At 48.2% G+C, this 20,658-nt stretch overlaps 1 protein-coding gene across 3 annotated transcripts in view; it reads right to left on the reverse strand.

The window, feature by feature from the left end:
* Positions 1-3,215: 3,215 nt before the first annotated feature.
* The window catches only part of MTHFD1L (methylenetetrahydrofolate dehydrogenase (NADP+ dependent) 1 like), a 167,443-nt gene continuing 150,000 nt past the window's right edge, over positions 3,216-20,658 (reverse strand). For all 3 annotated transcript variants that reach the window (XM_080667109.1, XM_080667110.1, XM_080667108.1), the window contains exons 27-28: positions 10,849-10,974; positions 3,216-3,526 (exon numbers count right to left, since the gene is read on the reverse strand). In XM_080667109.1, the coding sequence (XP_080523235.1) occupies positions 10,885-10,974 (90 nt within the window). In that variant the 3' untranslated portion in view covers positions 3,216-3,526; positions 10,849-10,884. The remainder of the gene's footprint in view (positions 3,527-10,848; positions 10,975-20,658) is intronic.

Here is a 20,658-nt window from a genome sequence, read left to right on the forward strand (position 1 = left end):
GGCCTCTGCAATGTCCTTTGGCTCCGTACTCCATGATGGAGTTGGAAACCATCCCTCCTACAGTTGGCTTGTTCTGGACCCAGGAGAGCCTTCCCTGTCCTTCAGGGTGTCCGCCTCAGCCGTCTGTCTGTCTGGTGCACAGCGTCTCTATCAAGGGCGGGGGGGGGGGGGAGGGCGGTAATCAGGAGGCCGACTTGGAGGCAAATTATCAGGGCTCATGTTATTATCTGGGAAAGAAAAATTCCCTAATTGTAAGACTTTGCCAAATGAGCATTCATTATCGGGGGCTGCTCATCAGCGCACACACAAATGTAACCGGTCTGATTGTTTTGAAAAATGGCCTTCGCCGTCCTCATTGTAAAACACGTAAGCGACACGATGTGTGATTGAACGTGTTAGCTGGCTGGGGGCTAGCAGGGTCCTTGCACATCCACAGAGCTGCCCACACAGGGCTGATGGACCCATGGCATCCCGGGTGGAGGGCTGGGCAAAGCTTGCGGCCCTGACCACACCACGAGAAATGTTTAAGTTGAGCTGATTTGTTACATAAACACTCTAACCTCAAACTCAGCCTGTGCAATTACGTCCCTCTCCTCTGAGCTCTGCCCGGCCAACACGGAGGGGCCTGGGCTGTTTTCAGAACAAACCTGCCTTTAATCTCATTCTAATCGTGGGATGAAATGATGGACAAAGTATCTGAACATCGGTATTTTTAAAGCACTTCAGGAAACTAACATACAAACCTAGAGTGCTAAAGGGAAGGGTAGCCTTACCACCGAGTGTGATTTTATAAAAACGAACTCAAAACACGAATATAAGCTTCCCTGGCAGGTGGGTGAAAAGCCCCTCCCCTGGGGCCAGCCCTGGGCTGTCTGCGGCAGATCTTGCCAGCCCAGCCCCACCCTCCAGCATCCTCGCCATGGCTTCTGGGATCATTTCACTGGCACCCCTCCCCCAGCCTTGATCCTCATCCTTCATGCACGGGGCCTAGTGTGAGCCTTGCCTGGGTAGGCACTCAACCCATCCTGGATTATCTGACAAGATGCTGGGATGGCAGCCCAGCCAGCGTGGCTCAGTGGTTGAGCATCAACCTATGAACCAGGAGGTCACGGTTCGATTCCCGGTCAGGGCACATGCCTGAGTTGCAGGTTCAATCCCCAGTAGGGGGTGTGCAGGAGGCAGCCCATCCGTGACTCTCATGATTGATGTTCCTATCTCTCTCTCCCTCTCTCTTTCTTCTCTGAAACCAATAATAAAAAAAGAACCAAACCCTGGTTTAATGTCAGACCAGATGCTCTTCAAATATCCAATGTGAAGACTACTCATGGATTGCTTTAATTGAGTCAGTACATTCTAGTTAAAACGAACAAAATAACCCTGGAAATAGATGAACAGAACATTAATGAACGGATCAACTGATTGCCCTGCTGTGTCTTACCTGTCTCCTTGTTGTCAGGGAGTCCCTACAGGGCGTTCCTCTGGGAGGTTCAGAGGGGCCCCGGGAGCGGAGAGGCAGCGAGACCACAGGCCTGTGGGTCATGGCTGGTCACTTCCGGTCTGTGAGTGGTTTCTTACATGACAGTTCTAGAGCCTGAGAGGAACAAGGACACATCCATCCTGAGATTTCTAACCCGAACCCACCCTGCCAAAGGCCACGTGAACTTTTCTTTCTCCTGCCTTGGCCTCGGCAGTGAGTAGTTAACCAGCTCTTCCTTAAAGTGACACTGCCGTCTGTGGATGCCTCAAGTCTTCACGAGTTGCTAAGCCCGTTGCCCAACCTGCCAAAGACCTTCCTTGCCAGCGGAGACTGCCTCTCACTCAGCAGGTGCATTCTCGTAGGCGAGCGAATGAGGAAGACAAGCCAATCACACACCAGCTCCGACATCTCCCGAAGTGAGCTGAGCCCCACGAAGGACCTATAATCCCAACCCCGGGATGATAGGTCCTTCAACGCGAGTATTGAAGACTTCTGCCTCTGTGTTCAGGGTGCTTTTGATTTTTCCCTTTTTGGTGACTTGGTGAGCTGCCTGGTGAAAGCTGACTACAGAAAGAAGTCCCTGGTCTAAAGCCCCTGGAGTATAGATTTCTGAAATCCTTTTCTCCCCCCTAAAACGTTTCAAAAATAGTAAAGGAAACTTTAAATGGTAGAGGAAAATAACAAAAACTCCATAGCAGAAGGCAACTGTCTAAAAAAAAATCAATTCACAAGAAAGACTGCTTACTGAGTGCATAGTAGAGAGCACACATTTACCGAGAACCCTTACAATCCTCAAATAGTTACATAAAAAATACTAGCTTCCTGTCTCTTTGGAGAGCTGTACTCCCAAAGATAACGCGGGGACAGGGAGGGGGACACTTCAGAAACACCGAGTGAAATCATTCGTGGGACAGTCTTTTCGTGGGGACGCTTTTTAGTTAGTAACCGGTGTTTTGGAACAAATTAAATTGTGCATAAAGACACATTATGGGCAGAGCACCTCACGGCAGGGTCGGCGAAGGGTGCGGCACGAACACCCAGGAAAGAGCCTGTGGCGAGGTCTCCTGCAGGATGTGCCTGGGGACCGCGGGGACATTTCTGGGGACTATGTTCCTCACAGTGCTAGAGCACAATCACGCCTTGTCTGCGCCTGAATCCTTGGTTTTGTCTAAACTTCCATATAATTTAGTATTACTGTAGGAAAAAATGGGAACAAAGTAGGGCCAGGAACTCCCGGGAGGGGAAGAGGCCATAGAACATTCTTTACTGCGGGTTAGGAGTTGGACAAATGGAAAAACATTGGCCAACACCTAACTTTTAAGAGGAACTCTCTTTGCCCCGTGGGCCTTCGACAGCTTAATGGCCTTTGAGACTCATTTGTCGGGGGAAGAAGCAAGCATCCACCCCTGAGTTTTTAGGTAAGCGACGGGAACCTCGCTGGCGCCGAGAAACAGTGCTGGATAGGAAACTCACTTTCCTCCCAAGGACATTCCAACTCTCCCACGGCAGAAGGGTTTCACAGCTGACCAGATACTTTTCCGTGTTATTTTTTTTCTTGTTATGTGTGTGAAGTGCTGGTGGCATTCACAATTTTCCAGGAAACTGGTGTCAGGTAACAACCCCACCAGGAATAGCCACCTCTAGAGAGCGGAGCTTTGTCTGGCGCTGAAGACTGGCCGGCCGGTTTCCTAAAGACGCATTTCTTTCCAGTTCAAAGACAAGACGGCAAACTCCAGAGTGAGAAAACGTTACCTTTTATTTCATACTCTCTTAATCGCTCAGTCCCCATACAATAAACACTCTCAAGTGTAAGCAGTGGGAAATAATGTAAACTCTGCCGAAACAGAAAATAAATTAGTTTCTTTTCAACTTGGCGGAGGTCCTTTCACTGAACACGGCGCTCGCTCGGCTGCAGACAGATGCCCCGGGAGGGAAGGACTCTTTGGCCTCTTCTACCCCTTCTCCCGCGTTGCGTAACAAGCCTATTTCAAATTCATTCTCTCCTCCAACCGCGGCCAAAAGGCAAGGAGTAGTTTGAGTTTCAGGAACCTGAAAAACAGAAAAAGGACAAAAAAAGTCTCAGTGGTTTAAGAACAGCCTTCCCCCTGGTGGGACACTGTTAATACCGGATCGCTCTAAAGCTGGAGGCAAAAGAGAGTATTCAGGAGGCAGAAGAAAGGGCAGGTGAGCGAGTATTCACAGGAGGAGGCTGAGATCGCGGTTGGGACATTTTTACTGATGAGCAGCGAGTCGGGCTCTGCACCCGTGACCGAGTCCGTGGACACTGCAGGCGGTTTCTAAACGTCCTAACAGGTTCACCTGGGGACCGTGGCAGGGGCCCCCACGACGCCTACACTGGGGGTCTGCAGTCTCCAGGATCCTGTCCAGTGAGAACGTTCAGGATGTGAGACTGAGACTCCTGTCCCCTTTGATTTCAGTTTCCCTTTTATAGCAGGCACGGAGAGCAAGCTCCGAAAACGGCACTTAGGATAAGAACGAAGGAGCAGACCAGAACTGATTATTGTTAAAGCTCTGTGGCATTCTCTCCAAGGGTATCAAGACTTCCTGCCAGTGTTTAACCCTGCCGTCTTTAGAAAGAGAAGCAATTAAACTATATTTAAAAACAAACAAAGAAAACACCTAAGTTCCAGGGAAAAATGTGTTCACCAGTCCAGAAGAAATGTAAATGCAAGCATTCATCTCCCCGGCCAGGAGCTCATACGGGGCTGGAATATAGCAAGTGGGCCTCCCACACGTGAGGGAGGGGTCTGGAGCAGAGAGGAGAACACAAGATGGTGATGAAGACAGAAGACTATGAACTGCAAATACTCCCCTCATGTCTGGTTCCAGTGAGGGAGTGAATAAAGCAGAAACACTGCCAGCAGAAGAAGCATGAAGAAGGGAATTTTGGGGATGTTCGGGGGGGAGGTCTGTTGGTGCAGACCTCACCCTCTGCTCAGGCCTCACTTTGCTAAGGCTCAGAGACTCTTGGGGAGGAAAGACGGAAGGAGGGGCCTAAAGCAGGAGGATGGATGTGGGGGATGGAGATGTCCTGAGGCAGGCCAGGCTGGAACAAGGCCTTCCACCTCTGAGGGCGGGGGGAGGGTGTGTGTGTATGTGTGTGTGTGTGTATGTGTAGAAGCTGATCAGCATGTAACCTCTGTGCCCCATGGATTTGTGTTTAAAATGGCTCAGAGTCTATGGTTTCACATTTTAAGAAAACTCAGAGGGTTGGCAGAAGTATATAGAGTCTGACTGCAGATTTTTAAAAATCAGATGTAATAGTCAAGGTGAGAATGTGAAAACGAATCATTATACTGTTTATTCAGCGGGAGAACAACAATTTTAGGAGTTTATTCAGTGGGTAAATATTTTGGAAGATGGAATATATCAAACATGTTGTCGTGGTATGGGAATAATAAGAAATCTAACAGTGCCCAGATGCAGAAGAGGAAGAGGAAGGGACGGATTCCAGAAAGTCGAGGCAGCGTGGCCTCACCCCGCCTTGATTTGGACCTACTAATTCTGGCTTTGGACTTTTAGCCTCTAGAACTGTGAAAGAATACACTTCTGGTGGTCTCATTTAAGCCACCCAGTAATTTGTGATAGCAGCCATAGGATATATACCATTAGGGGATGGGAGGATTAGCTCTTCCTCCTCTTTATTAAGAAAAGAAAATGTCGTCCTATCTGGTTTGGCCCAGTGGAGCGTCGGCCTGCAGATTGAAGGATCCTGAATTCGATACCGGTCAAGAGCACCTGGGTTGTGGGCTCGGTCCCCGGTAGGGAGCGTGTAGGAGGTAGCTGATCAATGATTCTCTTTCATCACTGATGTTTCTTTCTCTCTCCCTCTCCCTTCCTCTCTGAAATCAATAAAAAAAAAAATTAAAAAATTTCATTTTATTTACCCTTATGTTATTAGTAATAACACTGGGCTCCTGGCTCCTCTTTGCTAATAATTTATCGGTCCCCATTGTTGAATAACAGAGGTTAAAGTTAAGTACACTACCAATGTTAACCTCAATAGTATTGATAAAGTTGATGGTGACATGTTTTGACTATTTTTTTAAAGCCTGGAGAGTGAATAATTTAGAATCATTTACATCATGAGGTTCTTTTGAGATTTGCTTTTGAACTGAGGAGGGTTTAGTCTACTTATTTCCCTTATTAGTGAAGCTGCATGGCCGGCACTAGGTGCTGATTAACTAAATTGAATTCTGGTAAAAATGTGTCTTGCAGCGGAAAGAATTTCAAGTTCATAGCATTTGGTTAAAACTTTCCCCCTACCTTACAAGTTCTAATTTTTCTTAACCAAGCAGATTATAACTAAAGCCATAATGGAACTCTTTCTGATTCCTCACCTGAGGATATTTTTCCATTACTTTTTAGAGAGAATAGAAGAGAGGGAGGGAGGGAGGAAAAGGGAGAGATACAGACAGAGAAGAAACATCAATGTGAGAGAGACACATCAATGGATTGCCTTCCCATTCGTGCCCTGACCTGCGCCAGGGATGGAACCTGCAATCCAGGTATGTGCCCTTGACTGGAAATTGAACCCTCGACCCAACACTCTAACCACTGAGTGACGCCGGCCAGGGTTCTGATTTTCTTTCGTTGACAAATAATTTCTTCTATTTTTGATGAGCTAACCATGTATAGATTTAGTTACTAGAAAAATTCTGTTTCCCAAGCTTGCTGAAATATTTCTTATTTTCCTTTCCTTATGTTTTTAAAGAAAATATAAGATGATTAGTTTCTCCCCCAACCCCTAAAAAAGGGTCCAGAAAAACTTTCTTTAAAGGGGAATTAATAATTTCACAATTGCTAGGCTTCAAAACATTCCATCTCAGTTAGGAAGGATTTAGTCATCACCATCTTTTAGATGTCAGCAACGTACTAACGATGTCATCTGTAGATTTAATTATCACCATCTTTTGTTTAAGCCGCTTGGGCTTGTCTGGAGATGGAGAAAGAGGGGGAGGCTCTGCTCCAAGGATGGGCAGGTGGTGAATGAGGACCCTGGGCCTTGAAGCACAATGGTGGGCATAATTCTTGAGCTGCTCCTTGAAAAGATAAGAGTTTCAAGACCAAAACCACAGAGTCCAGGTGTTCCCCAAGGAACCCCGAAACCCTGTGGTTTGCAACTTGGGGATAGAAGGCCATGTTCCCAGAAGGGCTACAGGCAACAACCATATTCAAGATGAACTGATGGCTATTAAATATCATTGACAATTTCTGCTCCAAAGGCAGGTCAGGGGAAAAACGAGCTGGTGTTATACTCGTTTTCGCACGTGCAATTCAAGAAAAACCATTCTCGGGTAAGTGCCCACCATTAGAGCAGGACCGGAGTCCATCTGATCCCGCACTAAATACAACTTTGCATATCAGAACACAGCAGAGCCTCGGAATTCTTCAGGAAACCCGCCAGGGTGTTCTGTGTTCCTCTGAGTCCTGCCAAGGCTCGGAAATATGATGAAGGTTCAGAACGAGCGACCCACAGTGGAGGCAAGAACCACCCTCCCTAAATCCAATCGTCTTCAAACAAAAGGCTGAGCAGTGGAGTCGCAGCATCAGTTTCACTGGGACAAGCAACTGATTTAATTAGTGCTATTTGGTGACATCCAGAAGAGCGACTCAGGTCCTGGGCACTTCCTGGCATCTCCCATTCCTTCTAAGTTACACGGTTTCCTAGAGGGCGAGGTAAGCAGGACAGAAAGGAAGCAGAAGTGGAAGGGAAGGAAGTCGGCACCGGCCCAGTGCGGTCTTCTTCCAGGGGGGATGCGCCTGCCTCACACCCCACAGTGTGGAGAGCCACTGGGAGTCTGACCACCGTGTGAGTCAAGCCACCGACAGGCCATTTCTCTTCCGAGGCCCAAATATGTCCAAGTTGACCATCATCCAAGCTTGAACATTTGATTTTGTGCATTTTTAATAGCCACAGACCTTTGACCGTCAGAAGTGGTCCCCGAGGGCCGTGTGTGAGAGGCCACAGGAAACAGAAAGAACGTTTGCGGGACCATTGTGCCGAGCAGTCCCTGGGAAGGAATGTTTGCTTTGTACGGCGGTTTTAGCTTACGACACCGGATCCACTTTCCATTGTTCCAGCGAGGTCAAGTGATGGGTTTTGAACCACTGCCCACCAGGCCTAGCCCAGGTTTTGGCAGTTCACAAAGGAGAGCGAGCCTTGGCTGAGAGAGTGGGAAAGTGCCATTCATGAGAGAGTCCAGCAAGAGAGAGCGCTATTATATTTGGACTACAAAGAATTTCGACAAGGCCATCACTTTTAATACCCAAATAATTATCTTTGGTTATTAAAAAAGATCACCTGGTTTTCCCCAAATGACAGGTGTGTTCCAATAGCTGGCTATCATCTTCCAGGAAGGGCTGACGCTCACTGACCCCGTGACCCAAACAAAAAGGACGTCCTTTGGTTTGGGGCATAAAGAATGGGGTGAGACAGAGAGTGAGCCGATCTGGGTGGAGTCTTTGCTTTCGTACTTATTAGCTGTGCAACTTGAGCAAGTGATTGACTGCTCTGGGCCAGAGTGTTCACAGCTCTGGAATAAAGATGCTGCCCATCTCACTGGGTTGATGGTAGCATGACACGGGACAGGGGATGGCAAAGTGATGAGGGGCAGAGCTACGCACCTGAGCTCTGGAAAGACAATGCTGCACCCTGTGGCTCGGGGCATCTCTCATCACCCCTCCCCCACCCCGCCCGTGACCAGAGGAAGGATCTGATCTCTTGGGACAGCGCCTGCCTCCAAGGAGTGCTGTGACCGCCCGTGCGAGGTGCTGCGCACAGGGCCTGGCATAGGGAGGCCTCCACCCCAGGCCAGAGCCTGACTCCAGCCCTGCTCAATCTCTAGATAAAACCCAGGGAGTATTTGTCAGGAAACAGGCACATACACGTAAGTGTAGGTGACAGTAAAGCTAAGGCCCCGTCCCATGGCATTACACGGGTCTTAAATGCAATAATTAAGGTATGGGGGGGGGGCAGGTAAAGGCATGTACTGGGGGGTAGGGGAGGCCGGGGGGGGAGGTCAATGGGGGAAAAAAAAAAGGAGACATATGTACTACTATTTGTAATACTTCAAACAATAAAGAAAATTTTAAAAAAATAAAGCAACAACAACAACAAAAGAATATTCTAAAAAAAAATAATTAAGGTATAATTGGGTTTATACGACCTACTTGGGGAGCAAAATGAACATGGACCAACAGGCTGAAAACTACTATCGAAGAGAGATGCAAAGAGTGTACACACTTGTTCTGGAGAGAAATGACCAAGGGCGGAGATGTAGCATAATGGGCTCTTGACATGGAAAGGGAGATTAGGCAGCACAGGGGTCAATTTTCAGTTTCAGAGAAATGATCGTGTTAGTTTCCCAAGGCCCGGCTGGGGAAGCCGAGACATTCACATTCACACACACACACACACACACACACACACACACACACACTCATACCAAACGACCAAAATAACACTGTTATCAAAACTCAAGGTTATAGGCCTTTTTGCTTAAAAAAAAGTCCCTTAGTTCATTTTCTGGAGTTTTCTTTTTCAGAAATGACAAAGATATGGAATGTGGCTGTGGTTAATACAGCTTCCACTCCTCAGCAAGAAACACACAGACACCACGAAACACCACACACAATCCAGGCTTTGGTGTGTTAGTGACAAGGACTTAACTCCCCCATGTTGACTACTGGCAGTGAAACGAGGGAATGTGACACCCCTGCATGCCTGGCGGAGGGCCCCATCTCTGCGACAGTCGGAAGGAAGGGTCAGAAGAAAGGGTTGGAAGGAAGGGTCTGCAGGTCAAGCCCGCTCACCTGGTCGGCCCAGGACACGCTGGCACTGGGAGGGGTGCGGGGTTGAGGAACAGGAACGGTGTGAGTGGGGAGGATGAACGGAGGGTGTGTTGGGGGAAGGGATGCACCTTGAGAATATGGTGAGGACAGGTTTGATATATGGGATGAAGAAAAGCAGCTCTGGGCCTTTAAAACTCCTGATTGGGAGTTTTCCAGGGAGGAGGGTTGGGAGGGTGGTCATTTTTCTTCCTGATGGGAAGCGAGGAGAGAAGCCAGCAGGTGTGGCTGCAGGACTGAGGGGCAGATAAAGGGGCTCCAGCTGTGGCTGCCCACGTGGCTCCGAGTTAAGCTCAACCCCCTGGAACTGTGGCCAGTGAGCCATCACAGTGTCTAATTTCTGCTGCCTGGTCCTGCCCGAGACCCAGGCCACTCTGAATGGCTGTCCCATCTCCATGCGTCTTTCTAGTGGCAAGAGTGCAATCCCCTTGTTGAGCCGCAGTTGAGTATTACAGGTCGAATGATGTCCCCCAAAAGAGGTACTGAAGCCCTGACCCCCAGTGCCTATGACAGTGGCCTTATCTGGAAACAGGGTCTTTGCAGATGTAATTAAAAGGTCAATAACTGGGGGCCCTAATTCAGCATGAGTGCTGTCCTGATGAGAAGAGAAAGCCACGTGGAGACAGACATGCAGGAGAAAGCTATGTGGCCGTGGAGGCAGAGACTGGGCAGAGACCAGGAAGCACCCCACCGGTCTCTGTCGGAGGGTGCGTGGCCCAGTGTCAAAGGGTGCGTGGCCCAGTGTCAGAGGGTGCACGGCTCAGCCTCAGAGAGTGGGTGGCCCAGCGTCAGAGGGTGCGTGGCCCAGTGTCAGAGGGTGCGTGGCCCAGCGTCAGAGGGTGCGTGGCCCAGCGTTGGAGGGTGCGTGGCCCAGCGTTGGAGGGTGCGTGGCCCAGTGTCAGAGGGTGCGTGGCCCAGCATCACAGGGTGCGTGGCCCAGTGTCAGAGGGTGCGTGGCCCAGCATCGGAGGGTGCGTGGCCCAGTGTCAGAGGGTGCACAGCCCAGCCGACACCTTGACCTGGACTTCTGGCCTCCATAACCAGGAGGGTTAAATTTCTGTTGCTTAAGCCACCCAGCTGTCATGCTCTGTTATGGCAGCCCTAGCCAATGAAGACAGCAAGATTCTTCTATCACTGATTCTAAATCTGTAACCAAGAGATATGTGGCTCTTGAAAATGACAGCAGATATTAGTTTTAATTCTGGAAAAAGAATGGGTGTACACAGTTCCATTGTTATGGAAAGAGCTGCCTTAACCAAATCTGTATTCACAGAGGATATGATCTGACTTTCATCAAGGACCTAGGTCCCGACTATCTAACTGCATAGCCACACCCCACAGTGACTCTCAAGTCCTGGGCTGTTACTAGGAAGGAATTCACAGTAACCAAGTCAGGAAATTACTTATCAGACCATATTTGTCAGGAATATCAGAAAAACAAAACAAAGTAAAACTAAAAAAGATTTGGAAAAAGAAAAGCAGAAAGCAGAACAGCCTACCTGAATGGGGTCCTGTGAGAGTAGGGTCCTGTTCATTTAGAACAAGCCTTGAACTTGCTCTGTTTCCGTATCGAGATCGATGTCGTAGAAGCAGGGCCGCGTGGGCAGTCCGGGCATGGTGCTCATCTGGAGGGGAGAACACAGGCAGACACGTCAGCAAATGCCGCCACAGGAACACTGCGCAGCTAACGATGTGAGTGAACTGTACAGCCCAATTCAGCTTTATCTAACCCAAGTCATATATCCACCCATCGTCTCTTTCCATTGGCCGTCTGCTATTTCAACCTTTAAGGAAATGAAACAGAAAAGGCAAATGTCAACATTTTGAACATTGAGATCATTTGCTCTCCCCCACGGCCCCATAGTAGACTGTGGCTCCCAAACAGTGATTTTTAAACCTTTGTTTTTTCTAAATCAAATCTTAATGCTGAGCCCCAACGAAGATGAGCCCCTCTGGTTGGAGGGGACAGTGGGTGTGGGTGGAGGGGACAACGGCCTCCTCTTCACCTCCAATTACAGCGCCCAAGACCCATTTTTGTAAAACCTACAACTCCTGGAGCACAATGTACAAACTCCTGTTCTCCAGAAAGCCATCGCGGTGCCTGTCTTAGGAGCAAGAACGGATGCTTATTGAGAACGTACTATGTGCCAGGCCCTGCGCTGAGTTCCTTACTTATTTTATCTTCCCAACGACACTATGAGAAGGTGCTTGTATCATGTCCGTGTTACATGGGAGGCAGCAGAGGTTTAGAGGTTAAATCACTTGCCTGAGGCCACCCAGGTGGTCAGAAGCAAAGCTGGAAATTTGACTCCATGCCTGTGATCTCAGATGGCTCCTTCAGTGACCACGCTGGGGCACTATGTGCTTTACGGGGATACCGTAAGGAAGTCTTCCCACACGTTACTGATGAGCACAGTGGGTTTTAGGCACAAAGGCATGTGCTCGGGGACACAGCCCGTTAGTGGTGGAAACGGGATTAACCCAGGCCATGCTCCTCACTGCTTTGCTGCACCGTGTCCAGAGGAGAGTCCACAGGGCGCTCTTTGCCCACGTGCATCGGAAACCCTGGGTGTGCCGGGCAAGACCCCCAACCCCCCCTGGTGGTTCCCACACCAAACACTGGTCTGGGATGTAGGTCAGCGGTTGCCAACCTTTCGGACCTCACGGGCCACCGGTTGGCGACCGCTGATCTAGATGGTGAGGCTCCTGCATGACCCACTCCTATCGACTTCCGTGTTTCCGCTTGTGCTTTCACATGCACTTCCCAGACAAAGGATGCTTGGAAAGCGATGCTGTGTCCCACTCGTCCGCCTGGGATTCTGCTACCTGGTTCTGCGGGCTGAGTGCTGTGTCAGGCAAATGTACGCCTGCCCGGCCAGAGAACGCTGGGAAAGGAGGCTGCGCTACACCCAGCACTCCAAGCTCCCGAGTGTGTCTGCTCCTCCCCACCGGGCACAGCGCTCAGCCAGACAGGAGCCAGATAAGGCCTCTCTGATAGAACCGTCTCACTCTCCACTTCCTTTCTGCAGTGACCCCGGATTTCTCGGTCCGCCACCCTCTTCTGCCTTGTGATCTGACAGACTCTTGCGACGGAGACTGGGGTCTGTGGATCAGTAGCACCGGCGTCTCTGGGAGTTGCTGGAAATTCAAATCTCAGAGCCGCCCAGGCCTGCTGAACCAGACCCTGCAGTTTCAGCAAGTCCGCAGGTGATGTGTGCACGTTATAGCATGAGAGCGCAGGTGCAGTCAACGTGGCCCGGATGCCTGACCCCGCCCTGCCCACTCCCCATCCCCGTGAGCAGCAGGAGAGGATGTGGGTGGCGGAGGGTCTGTGCACCTGGCAGGCCTCATTAACCACCTGGGCCAGGAGAGCGACGGGACGTGCATAGACCACTGGGACATACTGCGGCCAGCTCCTGCCTTGCTTACTGCACGGGACTGTACTTTAGATATATTATGGGCTAAAAAGGCTCCTGGGACCTGCCTGGAATATGGGTACCATTTATAACACATCTTTGGGAAAATGTGCTTTGGGTTTCAAGCAATTACCTACAAATAAGGTTTCCGTGCTCAACCAGCTCTTAGGTGGGAACTTCCTGTATTTTAAAGCTGCAGGTATGTCGATGGCTATTTCTCCTCTGAAGCTTGTGGTCCTGGCAGGGGGTGACGCTTTTCTCTGGTTACTACGGTGGGTGCACGTACCCGAGGAGATCACGGGAAGAAACCGGGGCTCACTGCGTTGGCACCAGGACACCAAACACAAGGGACACCGAGTGGGAACCGCTCATATTCTTTTCCTGGGTACAACTCACGTGCCAGGTACGCTATGGCGGTTTTCCTGTCTAACCGCATTCTGACGCGGGCATTTTAGGATGCCTCTGAGTCCGTGCGAGGCTAAGGATTTGGAACCAGGAACCAGCATTTTACAGTTTAAGAGAGAGAAAGGAATGATCACACGCAGCCACAGTGACGCTGCCCCAGCCTGTAAGTTCACTCGACAGGACTTTGCACTGCAGTTCTCTAGGCTGCAGTGCCAAGGCGGGATCCAGGAGGAGGCGGGTTAAGTCTCAATCTACTCGAGGTGAGAAAACCCAGGAAGGACACAAAGGCAGTGCATTTGGGCTCATCTGAACAAAGCTACAACGGACGCTTCTACTGTGGATAATGATCGCCCCGTCTGCTTGTTTACACACTATTTTTGCAGACATGAAAATCAACTTTGAGCTCATTCAAGACCGAGACAGACAGAGGTGGGGCATAGCGCGTGGGGTTCCCGAAGTGGCTGCAGTGAGTCCGAGGGCGCATCATCGGGCCGTCCGCATTCTGCCACAGAATTGGGAGTTCAAAGTAGCCAAGATATTAAATGCCGGGAAGGTGAAATGTCTTTACTCTATTTTCAGTTTACGGGGAGAGATGAGCTTAATCAGAAGACTCCCATGTTCCTTTCCAAGGATGCAATCACCACTTCCCAGAATCCACGATGACGTATTTGGGATACGCAACAACAGACGAGAGAGCACGCAGTCTGCAGAGCCGGGGGACTCCCTGACCCTGGACGAGGAGCCATCTCCCACAGAGCCACTCTGAAAATAGAACCTCTCCCGCGGAGCAGACACAACGTGGAATTATGTTAACAAGACCTAACACACTCGCTCCAATCGCCTCCCAGTAAAAAACTGGTATCGAAGGATAGGAGCCCCCAGACAAGAGTCAGGACAGCAGGACAAGAAGGAAGGGTTCAGACAGCCCTTGGGAGTTGACCTCTGGCCCCGTGCCTGTGTTCAGTGGTGATCTATGTTGACTTTATTTGTGTGCCCTCCAAGGAGGCCTTCTGCTTAAAACAACGAGGGAGCCACTAAATTGCTCTCACTTGTCACACCGCATCAATGGATTCCTTTACAAAAGCTGAGAGATGTGAGCTTGTGCCCTTCCCGACCCTCATTTTAACTACAATGAATCTTCCAAATCCTTACGGATTCTGGGTTAAGCTTATTTTGGAGAAATGAGTTTTATGAATAGTCTTTATAAACACACATTAAAAGGAGTAAATGTCTAATCACTATTTTGTACACCTGAAACTAATATAATATTGTATGCCAACTGTAACTGAAAAATAAAAGAAAATAAGAAACATACTAAAGAGAAAATATTCATTAGCGGTAAAAGTAGAATATTCTTTGGCATGAGTAGAAAACTTATTGAAAATTGTTTCATAGTGATAGAATCCTAACTGTACTTAACCACAATATTCGATGAAAGAGAAATATCAACCAACTGCCTCCTGCACGTGCCCGTTAGGTATGTGCCCTGACCAGGAATCAAATCGCGACCCCTTGGTTCATGGGTCAATGCTCAACCCTGCGTCACAGTGGCTGACTTCTCCTTAAATCTACTACTTTTTCACCTGAAAAAACTTCATCTCTAGAAGCTCCTTGTTTGTTTTTTTCATTCCTTACTTTTACTTACCAATTTTCAAAATAATAATTCGGTGCCCGGGCAACTGCGACAGAGACACCACTGGTACTACGCTAAGCACCTCGTTTGCACTGCACCTCCTCATTTAATGCCTACACCCCACAAGCCCCGTGTTATTCCAGCCCACTATCCCCAGTTTGCAGATGAGGGAAACTACACAGATGCCCATGTAATGCAGAATTTCCTTTCGGTTTTCAGCACCCCCCCTCCCCCCCAGCTCCTGCCCAGAGATAATATGCCATTGCAGGAGGAAAACATAACGACATGGGGGGAAGTTGTATCCAGTTATTTTAATGTTCCCTTTAGGCTTCTCTTGGGACAGTGGCAAAAGGAGTGGTCTGGGGCAGCTGTTGCCAACCAGTGGTCCACGAGGTCCGAAAGGTTAGTGACCGCGGGTCTGGGGGAACCTGGGGGAGGCGGGGAGGAGTGAGGGAACCTGGGGGAGGCGGGGAGGGGTGAGGGAACCTGGGGGAGGCGGGGAGGGGTGAGGGAACCTGGGGGAGGCGGGGAGGGGTGAGGGAACCTGGGGGAGGAGGGGAGGGGTGAGGGAACATGGGGGAGGAGGGGAGGGGTGAGGGAACCTGGGGGAGGCGGGGAGGGGTGAGGGAACCTGGGGGAGGCGGGGAGGCGTGAGAGAACCTGGGGGAGGTGGGGAGGGGTCAGAGCTGCCTCAGTTCCCCGGACCAGACCCTGGGCTGCCAAGGTTTGATGAGGAAACTGAATCCGGAAAGACCTTACAACCACCTGTCATCTAACTCAGTGGTCGGCAAACTCATTAGTCAACAGAGCCAAATATCAACAGGACAACGATTGAAATTTCTTTTGAGAGCCAAATTTTGTAAACTTAAACTTCTTCTAACGCCCCTTCAAAATAGACTCTCCCAGGCTGTGGTATTTTATGGAAGAGCCACACTCAAGGGGCCAAAGAGCCGCATGTGGCTCGCGAGCCGCAGTTTGCCGACTACGGATCTAACGGAACCATTTTAAATACATTGCCCTGCAACTTTTCTTAAAGATGGTTGAGGTCAGACCCCCGGTGAGTGATCAGGACCGAACACAGGCCCGGTGTTAAGAAAGCTCATTAAGTTGTGCCTTGCTGTAATTTCTTCATGTTTCTTGTACTTAGGGCTTACTGAGCTTCTTGAATGCGTGGACTTACAATTTCTGTCAAATGAGGAAAAATTTTGGCCATTATTTCTTAAAATATTTTCAGTCCTTTCCTTTCTCTTCTGTGGGGCTCTCCCACTTCGTTCTGCCCTTTTCTGTTCCATTTAGGGTGGTTTCTATTGTTACGTCTCCAAGTTAACCTCTTCTGCACCAGCTAATGTGCCATTAACCAGAGTATTTTTTTTTATCTTGGACACTCTTGGTGTTCACCTCTAGAATTTTAATTTGCCTTTTTTTTCATCTTTATCTCTATTAAACATTTTGAATCTCTAATTTCTCAAACATACGGACTACAATCATAACTGTTTTAATGTCCCTGTCTACTAATTCTATCATTTGTGTCATTTAAGGGTTAATTTTGATTGAGTTTTCTGATTATTGGTTGCATTTTCCTACTTGTTTGCATGACTGGTAATTTTGGACATGCTATCAACTTGCTGGGTACTGGGCATCTCTGCACTGTTAAAACTGTTTTTATACGTTGTTCTGGGACACTGTTTAGTTACTTGGAAACAACTTGATTCTTGGGGGGGTTTTGCCTTTATTTTATTTATTTTTTAAAATATATTTTTATTGATTTCAAAGAGGAAGGGAGAGGGAGAGATAGAAACATCAATGATAAGAGAGAATCATTGATCGGCTGCCTCCTGCATGCCCCCTACTGAAGATCAAGCCCACCATTCTGGCATGTGCCCAATCGAACCTGGGACCCTTCAGTCCGCATGCCGACGCTCTATCCACTGAGCCAAACCGGCGAGGGTGGGTTTTGCCTTTAAAGCTTTGTTGGGTAGGGCCAGAGCTATGTTTAGTCCAGGATTAATTTTGTCCTTACTACTGAGGTAAGACCCTTCTCAGTATTCTAACCAGGGCCCCCCCGATGTTGAGGTTTTTCACTCCAGTTTTGGAAGCAGGCACCTCTTCTTGGCCCCGTGTGGGAACCATGCACTGTTCCCCTAATTCTTTTTTTTTTTTTTAAATATATTTTATTGATTTTTTACAGAGAGGAAGGGAGAGGGATAGAGAGTTAGAAACATCAGTGAGAGAGAAACATCGATCAGCTGCCTCCTGCACACCCCCTACTGGGTATGTGCCCGCAACCAAGGTACATGCCCTTGACCGGAATCGAACCTGGGACCCTTCAGTCCGCAGGCTGATGCTCTATCCACTGAGCCAAACCGGTTAGGGCTGTTCCCCTAATTCTTATGGATGATCCTTTCCCTGGCTTCTGGTCATCTCCTCACATATGTGCACTGATCAGTACTCACTTGAATACTTGATTTTCAGGGATCAGTGTCCTTTGCTACTTGATGGCCAATGTCTTGAGTGATTTTTTTCTATTATTTTGTCCAGTTTTTTAGTTGTTTCAAATAAAAGGGTAAATCTGATTACTATTATTCCACCTTCAGTAGGATATAATTATAACCTGTGATTTACTTGTTATATATCATTGGCTGAGATACTATTGCTTTAGAGATATGAATATGAATTTATAGGCTGATGGAGGTTTTAAAGGTTATTTTTTAAAAAAAAGGTTATTAGTATGCCACTCATTCTACCTAAAGAATAAAGTTATTAGAGCCCAGCTGGTGTTGCTCAGTGGTTAAGCATCGACCCATGAACCAGGAGATCCCAGTCAGGGCACATGCCCGGGTTGCGGGCTTGACCCCTAGTAGGGGGCATGCAGGAGGCAGCCAGTCAATGATTCTCTTTCATCATTTATGTTTCTATCTCTCTCTCCCTTCCTCTCTAAAATCAATAAAAATATATTAAAAAAAGAAAAAGGTTATTGGAAACACTGTGTTATTACATATAATGACAGAATTTGATTTTGAGATAAGTAGTCCAAGAATAAAATTATGTTAATACACAATACAATAAGCTAAAATCTAAATATTTTCTTAAACCCAGAGCCAAGATTCCATTCACTGATTATAAAAACATGTGAATAAATCCAGGATTTTTTTTTATAAAAAGGTTTGCAATTTTTAAAAGGGGACATGAGAAACGCTGTACTTACAATGTAGATCAATATAATATCTAATTTTACAAAAGAATCATAGGAGTAAGGTAACACACATTTTGTGTTTAAATTCATAAAATGAAAAATAATAGTAAAAAACAGGATTATTTAATGACTGCTCAGTTATCTACTTTTCCCAATCAAAACAAGTGAGTTTTCTCTGAACTTTTCTTTTCTTGGCAAGTCAGCTCCTTCCTTCACTGCTTTGCTACTGACACAAGCAGCAAGAACCATCTGCGGTTCAGCGTGCCTCCCTCGGCTGCCCTCTCAGTGACCTTGGTGAGTGAGAGCTTCCCATGATGGCACATTCTCAAAGAAGTCCGTGGCTCAGGCATCTGACAAACGTCTGAGTAATTCTCTAGCATGTTGCAGTAGACTGATACCATCAGCCCATTAGCTATTTTCCCACAGAACCCAAGCCAATAAAGCCTGAATTTTTCATATACTTACATATAAACAACACGAAGAATCAATATAGATGCATTTTACACGACAGCCAGCAGCATCACCTGTCTTCCAGCTTGGTGTGGTGACCTATTTGGACTAAAATCTCACTTTTACTTCCCCATTCTTCTATCCCCACCTCCCCACAACCATGGTACCTATTGCAATGGTATATTTTATAAGCCAGAAGTAAATCTGGTACTTGCATGAAAATGTAATTCAAGCACAGACATGGCAAGACGACAAACAACATGTATTCCATGTGCTGTTGGAGTGGAGGCAAAGGACTTAGAACAGGGCTTCAAATTCCCCACAAAAATGGGCTGGCCGGGGGCTTCCCTAGCAGCTGCTTCCCCTCCCTGCAGTCCATGGGGTTTCCATGGAGGAAGGAGGACGGCTGGCTATTTGCTGAAGGGAACAGCATCCTTGGTCCATTTCATTTCATCCCCACCAGTACGTGGGGACACTGGGAAAGTAAAATCTGTTCCCAATGGGAAGATGTTAGGGGGCCCTGAGACAATTTCGCATGCTTATTACCCAAACATAAAATTGCACGGACCTCTCTTTTCTTCTGAACCGAAGGTTGGAAAACGATGGCCCACATGCCAAATTGGGCCAGCCACCCATTTTTGTAAATAAAGTTTTATTGGAACACAGCAACACTCACTTGTACGCATACTGTCCATGCTGCTTCTGCACTGTGGCGGCAGAGTTGAGGACAAGACCATGTGGTCTGCAAAGCCTACAGTATTTACCACCTGCCCCTTCACAGAAAATGTTTGCTGACCTCTGTTCTACAAGACAGTGCTACAGACTAAAGGGTTTAACGCAAATTAAGAAAGATAAACTTGAGAAGAATGTGGGCATTCTACATCTTTCTCTAAAGACACTAGTTTTATAACGGCGGAAGTGCAGATGCCAACTGAAAGAGAGGCTGGTGATGGTGTGAGACGTTGGATTATTATTCAACAATACACGGGTTTTACAGAAGTGAAAGGTCCCGGCATTCACCTGGGATATTGCTGCATTCTCAGTTTAAAAGATATTTGAATAGAAGTGGCAGTTGATTTATATAGGCTCTACTTCACAGATCTCAACTTACAGAGTTCAGATTTGCGGAATATAATTCATAGATTCTAATTCATAAAACCCAATGTGTAGAGTCTAGATTTTCTCTGGTTGGGAAGCCACCTGAGATCTTAGAGAGGTGACATCTTGCACCAAAGGGCATAACCTTCCGTTCCACTTGGGCCAGAGGTGGGAAGCCGACTTGTGTGTCATCTGAAGGCTGAAAAATGACACTTGTTCTCACTAAGAGTCCACACGGCACAGGCCCTCTGTGCTGATGTCCAGGAGGTAGTGTTTCCTCTGGACCGAAACGGAAAACACAGGTTCTACGGCCTGTGCCATGCACCAGGGGGGCTCGCTGAGGCTCTGCGATCTGAGAACGCTGACAAGGCAGTGGGGGTGACCTCGCACTGTCTTGTGTCCTCTTAGATGTGGCCCCTTCGCCGTGTGGGATTGTGTGGCAAGGGGCTCCAAAGGCCCCAGCTGGCGCTGAGATGAGAGGGGCACACAGGGACCTTACCTGGGAAGTGATCCCTAGACAGGAAGTCAAATAGAACGTGACCCACGGCCAGGGCACGTGGTGCTGCAGAAACACCGAGGCCCGTGGAAGAAGGAACGCTGCTACAGCAAAGCAGGCTAGCTCATACCGGAGGGGGCACTTCCCTAAGATGAAAAAACCAAAGTTCTACACCCAGGAGAGAGGACTTCCAAAGGAAAACATGATAATGGGGGACTTGGCCCAGGATGAGGAGTAGTAAGGGGAAAGCACAGAGTAAGCCACAGTCTACTCCATGGATTCTGAATTTAGCATTTGCCACGAACAGCCAGCATCCAAAAGGCCTCTGGCCCATGGAGCCAGCAAGGGAGTACCTTTCATGTTCTTGACCGTGAGCATGTAGTTAGTTATCTACCTGCACAACCTGGAGGGCCAGGGGCGCCCATTAAAAAAAAAGCACACCGAATTAAAATTGTGTGGTCTCCATGGACCTGGGTTTGGGCCCTCTGGAAGGAAGCCAGCTCTAAAAAGTCATGAGGTAGAAGTGGATGGACTTAAATAAGCAGTCGGTACTCACCACCTCCCTTCCCCCTCGCCACCGGACCCGCCTTCCCCCACCTCCCAGTCTGAATTCCTCAT

The sequence above is a fragment of the Plecotus auritus genome (genome assembly GCF_963455305.1).
Source record: "Plecotus auritus genome assembly, chromosome: 4".
NCBI classification, from domain to species: Eukaryota; Metazoa; Chordata; class Mammalia; order Chiroptera; family Vespertilionidae; genus Plecotus; species Plecotus auritus.